Source organism: Nelumbo lutea, chromosome 2, assembly GCF_056320005.1.
Source record: "Nelumbo lutea isolate HS-2025 chromosome 2, American lotus-T2T, whole genome shotgun sequence".
Classification (NCBI taxonomy): Eukaryota; Viridiplantae; Streptophyta; class Magnoliopsida; order Proteales; family Nelumbonaceae; genus Nelumbo; species Nelumbo lutea.
In genome coordinates this window covers 39,718,635-39,729,414 of record NC_142685.1, presented here as the reverse complement: position 1 = coordinate 39,729,414, position 10,780 = coordinate 39,718,635, and the positions used below count along the sequence as shown (strand labels likewise).

The 10,780-nt window shown below is 31.6% G+C and overlaps 1 protein-coding gene across 2 annotated transcripts; it reads left to right on the top strand.

The window, feature by feature from the left end:
- Window positions 1–7,257: 7,257 nt before the first annotated feature.
- Window positions 7,258–10,508, top strand: LOC148870018 (non-structural protein). 2 transcript variants are annotated; one of them, XM_088972212.1, is made up of 7 exons: window positions 7,258–7,542; window positions 8,236–8,293; window positions 8,378–8,683; window positions 8,858–8,906; window positions 8,988–9,082; window positions 9,588–9,721; window positions 10,258–10,508. In XM_088972212.1, the coding sequence occupies exons 1-7, from the start codon at window positions 7,430–7,432 to the stop codon at window positions 10,313–10,315; spliced, it is 813 nt and encodes a 270-aa protein (XP_088828338.1). In that variant the 5' UTR covers window positions 7,258–7,429; the 3' UTR covers window positions 10,316–10,508. The 2 variants fall into 2 exon arrangements, with proteins under 2 accessions (XP_088828338.1, XP_088828337.1); XM_088972211.1 differs by having other exon boundaries at window positions 9,588–9,730.
- The last annotated feature ends 272 nt before the right edge of the window (window positions 10,509–10,780 follow it).

The window sequence follows — 10,780 nt, the reverse complement described above, 5'->3', positions numbered from 1 at the left end:
ATCCCTTAGGCTGTGTTCTAAAACGATGCAAATAGAGTGTAAATTCTGATTTAGAGTAGATTTACACTGTAGTTCACTTTTGTCTGCATTGACAAATGACAGAAATCACATTTTCCAATGCATATTTACATTGATAATAAGATGTAAAATTACATTAATAGAAAAGAAATAAATTTACATTCAAGTGGGCTTTTGATAAAAAAAAAGGTATATATTTTATTGGAATTCGTGTTTGCATCTATTACATCTAAAAGTATGTTTGGCAAGAATATAAATTTGAGAGTATAAAATTAACCCAACTTTACATTTATATAAACCTTTTTATACTCTACATTTGCATTCACACTTATTTGCATCATTTCTAAATATGACTTTATTAGTTTCATCAACAAAGAACATAATTAATTATTTGCATCGTTTCCAAATGCAACCTTATTAGCTTCATCAACAAAAAGACCTTTTCCCGGATATATTTAATCAATTCATCTAGATTAATGCAAATGAATAGAGAATAATGTTGAACCTTGACGAATATATATATATATGTATGTATGTGTATGTATGTATGTATGCTCATCTAAATCTCAGGGATGCCATAATAAAATTAATATAGAAAAGTGTATTTTACGATTAAAACTTAAAAGTGAATAACGTGGCCAAGTTGCAATAAAGAAGAAGGGCGTAAGTATGGGGGGTTATTAATTGGTCAAGGGTCAAAGCAATAGAGAGAGACATTCGTACAGTTTGATCAATGCGTCTTAAATTGAGGTTAACTTGCAAGTTAAATTAATAATTATCAGGTCCGGAGATAAGGCCTGGTCTGTGGTCAGACAGAGGAAGCTTTTATTGATTTTTTTTTTAAACTTCTTGGTCACATGACAATGTAACTCTATTCACTTCTCTCTTTCATCACATGACATTAATACTAATAATAATAATAATGTCTTTTTAGAATCCATGTAACAAAGAAAAGTGATTCAACATGGTGTATTGGTAGACCTATTTCCTTTGCATCTAAGAAAATGTTTGTTAAAAATTGTTAACAAATATATAATATTACATCATTAATAAAGATAACTCATATTTTTTATTATAATTACTTTTGTTTAATAATGTCTCCAAATTTTCCTATAAACTTTTTATATTTTTCTATTTTTAAAGATTTATTATGTAATTATGACATCATGAGTTTACCCATTTGACTCAAATGTTTGAACCATTGACTAATAACTAATACTGAAAAATGTTTAATCTTTGGGTTGATTTTTAATTTTGAGTTCATTTTCATAATAATAAAAGTAATTCTTGTTTATCATACTTTTTTGTTTAATATAATGAATACATAATATTAGAAATGTTTGCAAAATTTTTTCTAAGCTTTTACGCATTTTTTTTATAAATTTTGGAATTTTTATCTGTTTTTATTTTTTATTATTTAATTATGATATCATGGATTAACCCATTAATCTAGGTGGTTGAATTAGTGACCCTTCTCCCTAACAGTCTCATCTATGTGTGAGTTTTAATTTTAATTTTATTTTATTTCCATTGTTAATATTTTTTTTTCTTATCATACTTATTTTTGTTCCATATGATGAATATATAATCTATACTACTTTAAAAAACACAAATAGGGTCAAGAATATTTCTGCAATTTTTTGAGGACAAAATTTGGTCCTCTATATTTAAATTTATTGATAAAAATGAGGGTAAATAGGGTAATTGGTTATTGATATTAAATGAGTTGAAAAGATGTCATTTTAAGATATTCAATGCATTCAATTCATTCTCATTAAATCTGATATTTAAGATATTAATTTGCATTCACCTTCATTCAATCATATATTTTAAGGCATTTTTACTTGTTATTAATTTCTATTAATTAAATATATACATAATAAATTAATAATTGTAATAACATAAATAAATTATACTTTTAAAATCTACCTAAAAATATTGTTTTCATTTAGGTGGAGGTAAGAAATTATACCATTTTGGGTCAAATGGATCAATCCATGTTGCCACAATTAAATAATAAAATTCAAGAATAGATAAAATATAAATATATATAGAAATTAAAAAAATTGAAACATTTTTAACATCATATATTCAGCATATTGAACAATAATAAGTATGATAAATAATAAATGTTTTTATTAATAATGGAAATAGAATGTGAAATTTACAACCAATTGGAAATAAAATTATTTTCATATTCTCTCTCATTAAGTATCATATCTAAGGTAATTCTCTCATTAAAACCTATTTTTAAGATGTATTTATCTCATCATTAAATTCTATTAATTAAATCTACAATATTAATTTTAATAGTATAAAAATAAAGATTTTGAAAAGTAATTTGAAAACAAAATCATTTTCTTTCCTTCCGGTGATGGGTAAACAATTCAATCAAATGGGTTAATGAATAATGTCATAATTAAATAATAAAAATAAAAATAAATAAAATATATAATACAAAAAATGGCATATCCCTAATACTGTATATTCATTATATAAAACAAAAATAAATATGGAATTAAGATTATTTTTAATGATCAAAATGGATTGATAAATTTAAAATAACCTAGAAATGAAATATTGGGTACATATCTGTTATGTAAAAATAGAAAATACAAAAAACCAGAAAAAGTAAAAAATAGAGAAAATTTTGAGCGCACACACACACACACACACACACACACACACACACACATATATATATATAATGTAGATGGAATATATAACTTTAAACTGATCCAAAAACAAAATTTTTTCTTATCTTGATGGTGGGTAAATAATCCAACTTTTCAAAGAAATGCCATAATTGAATAATAAATATTTTAAAAATTTTGAACACAAAATGATAAAGTAGAGAATTGTGCCAAAAACATTTGGAAACATTTCTAATGTTATATACTCTTCATATTAAATAAAAATTATTTTTTTATGAAAGAAATGGAATAAAAAGTATAATAATAATAATTGTTATCATAATTTAAAATTTCCACATGCAATGCACTTGCACATTTACTACAAGTGTTTAAATTTATTTTTAATCATACTATTATTTTTGTTAATTTTCATTTTCCATATTAACTATGATGAGCCCAGATCTCCTACCCATAAGAACTCTACCCACATCTACACACATAACATCGCAACCGCACATGGAAAATATCTCATACTCTTGCATAGTATTATGCACGAGGAGATGTTCCTAATGCACAAGGGTAGTGTGTTGTGGGTAGATGTGGATAAGGTTATGGAGTCAACTATGGTATATATGAAATTCAAATAATTAATATGAAGAAAAATTTCTCGCGTGCAATGCATGTGCTTAATTACTAGTATTAAAGATGTACCAAAATTTGTTTTACATTTTTTTTTTTGTATTTTCTTTATGTTTTTTCCATTTCTATCTATTTTGAACTTTATTATTTAGTTATGATATCATGTGTGAATCCATTTCACTTAAAAGAGAAAACAAATATTTTTTTGGCAGAATAATATTTTGTTCCATTTCTATCATTAATTAAAAAAATCTTATTTATCACACTTATATTTGTTTAATGTGATGACTATATAATATTAGATATGCGCCAATTTTTTTTTACAACTTTTTGCACTTTTTTATAATCATTTTGTATTTTATATTTACTTTTATTTTTTATTATTTAATCATGATATCATTGGTTGACCCACTTAATCCAAATGGTTGGACCATTAACATGCCACACATACAAGTGAGGTCTACTTGCAACTGTTTCAAAAGGTTCAAGCAAAGTGATTGGAATTAGCAAACTTTAAGGGAGGTTTCAACAATTTACCCAAACGTTCATTTAAACATCAAATAGTGAATGATACAAATACATGAGAGATACATGAACAATACAAATGCACTAGAAATATTAAAACCTCGACAAGTTGCATAAAATACTGTGTATAACCATTTAAAACTTCTTTGTCTCGTATTTATAGCAATGTTTTAAAAAAACTACTCGAAATCAAAACCGTTTTGGCCACCGGTTTCTGGGTCAATGATTCAATTGTCCAATTCAAACGAATGGCCCATTTTAATAAAATAAATTAAAAATATAAAAATAATTAAAATAATCAAAATTTAAAAACGATCAAAAACTGTTGAATAGGCTGATGGTTCAACTGCTCAGGTCAATAATTTTTGACCGGAGACCAGGTTTGGGGTAAAATAGAACCAATTGGCTGAACGATTCCCAAATTAAACGGTCTAACTATCTAGGTCAATGGCGGTTCAAAAACCATAATTCACGTCTTTATCGTGATCAGTATTATGAGCCCTTACAGCCTCTTTCAAGCTCAAGACACTTCTATTTGGAGAGTCTCTTATTAGTAATGACACCAGTTATCTGAAGTGGAGATAAATTTGACATTCAACAGTTGACAACGCACCAGACCCGTTACAAAATGGTAGTTGATCTCAACATGTTTGGGGCTGAACTTGCACCCTCTGGTCCAAAGTACAGAGGATTTCCTGTACCACCCAACAGAGAACAGCCGTGTTGTGTCGCTCCATCATTTCAAGCCCAAATTTTACTGAGTTCAGTTGTTTACTTGGAATGACAACAGACGGGTGTTTGGGGCTGGACTTGCACCCTCTGGACCAAAGTACAGAGGATTTCCTGTACCACCTAACAGAGAGCAGCCGTGTTGTGTCGCTCCATCATTTCAAGCCCAAATTTCACCGAGTTCAGATGTTTACTAGGAATGACAACAGAGGGGTGTTTGGGGTTGAACTTGCACCCTCTGGACCAAAGTACAGAGGATTTCATTTCCTGTACTACCCAACAGAGAGCAGCCGTGTTACTGTCGCTCCATCATTTCAAGCCCAAATTTTAAATAGGCCATGGAGAATCGTTGAATTTTTCTCATTTTGATGCAATTACATAGGATTATGGGAGTTTGGGGTATTTTAAGAATTGGATTATGGCAAATTGGGGGTATTATAAAAATGGAATTATGGGATTCTAGGGTTGTCAATAATTTGGGGAAAATTTATATGTACTTCAGAAATTAATATTAAACCTATATAGGAATATTTTAATAGTTTACGATTGGGTTTGGGGAATTCTATGCAAACTAGGTCTCCACCTTGTCTCTTGTTTGGGACAAAAATATTTTCCCTGACCTGCCCCATCCTTGTTTAAAATGTGAAAAACTCACCCCATTAACGGTGCAGCTAGTTTTATGGGGAAAATTGCCACCCCTAATGTTAATGCTAGTCTAGACTCCAAAACAAAATGAAAATTGGTTTGTTTGTTTGCCCAAAACCCCACACCCTTTATACATTTTGATTCATTCATTCTCCCTACTTTTCTCCCTTCCCCCTCACCCTTATGTTTCACCCCTGCTACTGACCAAGCAAGGTTTATCTGAACGCTTTAGCTGATAGTGGGGCCTATGGATTTATTATTGGCGTGGAACTTCATCATTAGTTCCACAGCTTGCTAAACAATTAAAGTGTTCAGCTAATCCAAATTCCTACTGACCGCCTTAAGACTGTTGCAACTGCTCAACTCTCTCTCTCTCCATGTCTCTCTCTCTCTAACTCTTTTCTTCTTCCTTATTATTGCAAAAGCTATAGACCTTCACACCAGAACCAGAGGATTTGTTGTTGCAATCCTTTCCAAGATCACCACAACCAAGAGCCAGAGCCTCTCCCTTCCAAGAGGTTAATTCCTCCATTGCTGTCCTAATTTATTTTGGATCTGATTTATCACTGTAAAACATTTTTGTATTCCTTTTTGAGTTAATTGAATTTCAAGAGGTTTGTTCCAAGAGCCTCTCCAATTGCTGTAACATAAGCTTTTCTCGTTTCCATTAAAGCTAATTTATTTCATCCATTTCTTCCCCATATTTGTTGTAACATGTATAACAAAACCATTCATGATGAGTTTACCGAGATCCTTGTGTTGTACATATACAAAACCTTTTTCTAGTGTCAGGTTATTCCTTAGGCTGTGTTTGGAAACGATGCAAATAAGTGTGAATGCAAATAAGTGGAGTGTAAAACGGTTAATATAAATTACAAAATTGGGTTAGCTTTGCACTAACAAATTTAACTTCTTACCAAATAGACTTTTGTGGTGTCACATGCAAATGGTGTATGACGGTTGATTAACGGTAAGGGAGGTGTTTGGCAATTGTTAGAAAACTTAATGATAGTTTAAAGATATTATGTAAACAATAAGGATATAGTTAGTTAAATTTGTAAACAGTAGGGGTAGTTTAAGAAATTTGCTCTTTTATAAAAAATAAAAAATATAAAAAATTAATAAAAATATATTTATAAGCAAATAAATAGCATATATGTATTATATATATTTATAGTTATAAATATAATATATATCGGATGGGATCTTCTTGAATCAGATAGGAGGGTGATCCGAATCTGATCTAATTTTTGATCGAATCATATTATCCAATCCGATCCAAAGATCTAAACAAGGGTGATCCAAATTCGACCAAATACGATTGATCTTGGATCAGATCGTATCCATTTGCACCCCTAAGCGAGCTTATGTTTTCTAGGTTCCCTTTTAGAATGAGTACAAAATAAAAAAAAAAGGGAAATTGTCTAAAACTCACCATGAGTTTTCAGCATTTCTCTTGAACTCACCACAACGTTTCAAAATGTCTAAAACTTACCATGTCAGTAAGTTTTTATTTTCCTAAACTTACCTTCCGTTAGTGCACCGTAATGTTTCTTAATAGAGGTGTCCACATCAGCATAAATAACAAATTTCATGACCAAATTACAATTGGATGGCTAGTTAGAGGAAAATGGTTGTTTTCAATTTCCAAATTTCATGTTTTTATGTATTTTTAGTGTTTTGTTATAATTTCTAATGTTTTTATAATTTCTGTTTTTTTATATTTTTCTATTTTCTACAATCTATAAATTTTCCTATATTTTTTTTGTTATTTATTTGCAATTTCTGTGTTTTTCTATACTTTTTGGTGTTTTTCTACAATTTTTATTATCTGATTTTGTTTTTCAATTTTTATAGTTTCTATAATTTGAAAACAATTTTTTATATTTTTTGAAATTCCTGTGTTTTTATGTATTTTATATTTGAAAATATATATTTTGAACTATTTCCTATTTTTCATGTCTAATTATTAAAATATATGTATATATTTTATATTTTTCTAGATGAATTTTAAACAATTTCCCCAAAAAAAAGTTCCCGTTTAAAAAGTTTATTTTTTATCGCTTCATGGGGTTACAGAGGGTAGCCCATCCCCTTTCCCTTAAAACCACCTGCACCGAACAACAAATTACCACGTGCCATTTTGTCTCGCCTAAATCCGTTTCGAAATGCATCGAGAACGAAACAGATTAACAGAGACAGCTCCGGCGAAGCAAGAGAGCGAGGGCTGAGGGCAGGGAATGGAGTCGATAGAGATTGAGACAGCGGCACAGAGTTTGGAGAGATCGGTGGTCTTCCATGTCGTCAAAGAAATGGTTGGTTTTGTCCTCTACATGCACCAACAAATCCCGGCGTAAGTCCTCTAAGTTACTTTCTTTTCGTGTTGAAACCCTGACTCTTCTTATAAATCATCGAGACCGGTTGGCACTGTTAAAGATCTGACTGTAGTTGGAGGTTGTCTTTCTATTGGTTTCTGTTTGTATGATTTATTAGCGTTATTTTCTTCGAATGATTCTCTTTTCGCCGAGTTGAGAATGATTTGATCCATCTTAGACTTGATTGTGCCAAACTATCTCTATTCCCCTCTGTTCATAACGATTATTACTGCTTATTTATAGTTCATAATGTTTCTGACCCCATGTTTCTCTCTGTCCATGTCCTTATGAACTAGATATTCATTTAGTTTTATCTGATTGTTATTTTTTTCTTCTCCCATAGTTCAGTTATGGACTCGTATCTTTTGGAAAATTAAAAAAAATGCCTTCTTAGTATAATCAAATTGTCGAACAAATTGTCTTAAGTTTTGCAAGGACAATTTGGCATTTTTTCTACAAGTAATTTTCAAGATTCAAATGGTTACTACCACATAGAAAAGCATAATAGAATATTTGGTCATTAAGCTAAAACTTACGTATGTAATCGTGAAAATCAAGCTGATAAAAGCGACACATAATCAAATCGCCAAGCCTGAATTAAAGTCAAAATGAGGTGCTGGTTTTCTGTTTGAATTGTTTGGAAGTGGGATTTAATATCAATTGTTCTGTAGCATCTTGCAGGATCTTAGCCATGAATATGATACACTGCAAGAAGAACTTAAAAGTTTGGTAGGTCTACTAAATGAAGTTAGATCTTTTGCATTGTCAGTTTTCTGGTTATGATTTCTGCATCCTAAGACGTATCATTTGTAGGACTTGGTTCGAACGCAAACAAATGTGAAAGCTTCTTCTCAAAGGAAGCACATTGGAAATATGAGAGAGGTGAAGCAGGGAATTAAGAAGTTGGGAAAGTTGATGAATTCCATCTTCAGTCTCCAAACTGCCATCCAACTAATGCTTAATGAGATTCCTGACATCCATGAAATCATTTTAATCCTTGGAGCTAGTCCATTACGGCCAAAATATGTTTATGAGATGTGCTTTTCATGTGGAAAGTCTTTTCAAGGAAGTGTGAATGATTTCTCCAAAAGTAAAACAGCAGAAACGCTTTCAAGAAAGGTTATCCTTGGCATAACTTTTTAATTACAGTTTAGGTTCACATCATCATCATCGTCCAAGCCTTATCCCAACCATATTGGGTCAGCTACATCAATCCTGTTTCACCATTTCGTTCTCTATATTTTATTCAGAATTGTTTTGTTTTTTAGATCAGTACTTGATGTTTGTGTACAGGTTATTAGGTCACTGATTTCTAAGGGTGCAGGATCCAGTACTTATGCAGGTATTAGCTAAGCAAGTCTTTAACAGATTTAAGTTGAGCTATATTAGGTCAATCTAAAAGTGATGCATAATCTTCTTCTAGGCCCCATGAAGCTATTTCTTTTGGTTAAAGCTCCCTCAACTTTCAGTCTGCCTCTTCATTTTCTTCCTAAGCGGGACTACAGATACAGCAAAAAGGTACCAATCATTTCCATTGCAAATAGTAGTAAGCTTTTTCATTTTTTTGTAATGCTATTTTTTCTTGTCATTTAGCTACTCGTGTTTCCACTTTCACCCTGCCTCTTCATTTTCTTCCTAAACAGGACTACAGATACATCAAAAAGGCACTGATCCTTTTTGTTTCAAATAGTAGTAGGCTTGTACTTTCTTCTAATGCTATGCATTCTTCCTTCTAGCTATGCATGTTTCCAGTCCGTGGGTTTTGGGGGACTTTTGGGTGGTGCGGAGCGGGAGGTATCGTGATGTAATAATGTTTGGGGGTTGCACAGTAAAGTGAAGATCCTTATTTCTTGATGTTTCCACCTGTAGTTTCATTCCAGCATATAAGATTTCTCTGATAAAAAAATCAGTCCTCTAAAAGTATTAACCATGTGATACTGTGTGTATTTCTTCTATGTTTATATTTTTCTGACCTCCGGAGGGATATGCAAGTCAGTGTTAAACTAAGTGTTTTCTGTTACAGATATCACCGTTCAGATTATGCATCAGGTGTAGGACTCATGATCAGGATATGGATGCTTCACATAATGATCCTGTAGCTTCTCAAACTGCTAGTTATACTAGCATTCCAGATTCCACTGGAAACAATTTAATCTGGTATGGAAGGTTTGCTATTTCAACTCTTACCTTTTGGTTAAAGAAATGCTTCTTTGTTCTGCATATGCAAGTCCTTCCCCACTGCATGTTCACCAAGAGTGTCTTTATGAGAATCTTTTCCCTTTGTATAGCTTCTGAAAGTCAGGGTGACATATACTCTGTGAGTGTGTAGTCAGATTTATACCTGCAGAGGCATTTAGCATTTAATTTCATTTATTTTTACATTTTGTATAAAACCAAGGCCTCCAAAACCTGTCTGTCCATCTTCCATTAGCCAGTGAATCATGTGTGATGTGTCTGGTTTAGGTTTGTGGCTCCAGTTCAGCATAATTGTCAGCACTAATATCATTTATCTCCATCAATGCCTCATGTATGATGTCACTGGACAAGTTGTTCTGTAGATTTTAACTGTCAACTCCTCAAAAATTTCCGTGTTGCATCTCTTTATCTATTAATGATTTAACAGTAATATTTCAATCACCTTTCTTTGAATGACATTGAAGATGGTGCATTGACAACTCAGTTTTCTGTTACAGGTTTCAGTGTAAACACACGATCAAGGGCTTAGCTTCCAGAACACCATTAGAGGAGTAGTGAGAACTTTGTATGCTCAGTTGTTCCTTATGTCTCTTCCTTTCCCTGCTGCACTACTATGTGATATACCAGAATGAAAATATGTTTCATATTCTTTTCAGTTGTATTGTATGTAACACAATTACCCGAAAAAGATTTATGTTTTCTTCTGATATGGAAATAGATATGGGGTCTAGTTATCCTTTGTCACTTACATTTCACATGGAAGATATGTTGTATCTATGGTTCGTTTTGGTCATAATTGGGTTATTTTCTCCAGAGATTAATGTGTCCATTGAAGGAAGGGATTGAACCTTTATAGTTATGGGGACAATATTGTGGTTTTCTCCACATATCATTTGTTGGTCTCTCCTTGGAGATAAAGTGAGCAATTGAAGACCAATGGGACCATTTGGAGCTTATGAAATGTCAGGTAAAATGGTTGTTGATGCAATGACCCTCCATAAGAATGAAGTTTATATGTGA

Bases quoted from the DNA above. Each gene is read 5' to 3' on its own strand.
- LOC148870018 (XM_088972211.1), top strand. From the start codon at position 7,430: ATGGAGTCGATAGAGATTGAGACAGCGGCACAGAGTTTGGAGAGATCG. The intron at 8,294-8,377 runs GTAGGTCTACTA...TATCATTTGTAG, and splicing joins AAGAAGAACTTAAAAGTTTG to GACTTGGTTCGAACGCAAAC. The intron at 9,083-9,587 runs GTACCAATCATT...TTTCTGTTACAG, and splicing joins ACTACAGATACAGCAAAAAG to ATATCACCGTTCAGATTATG.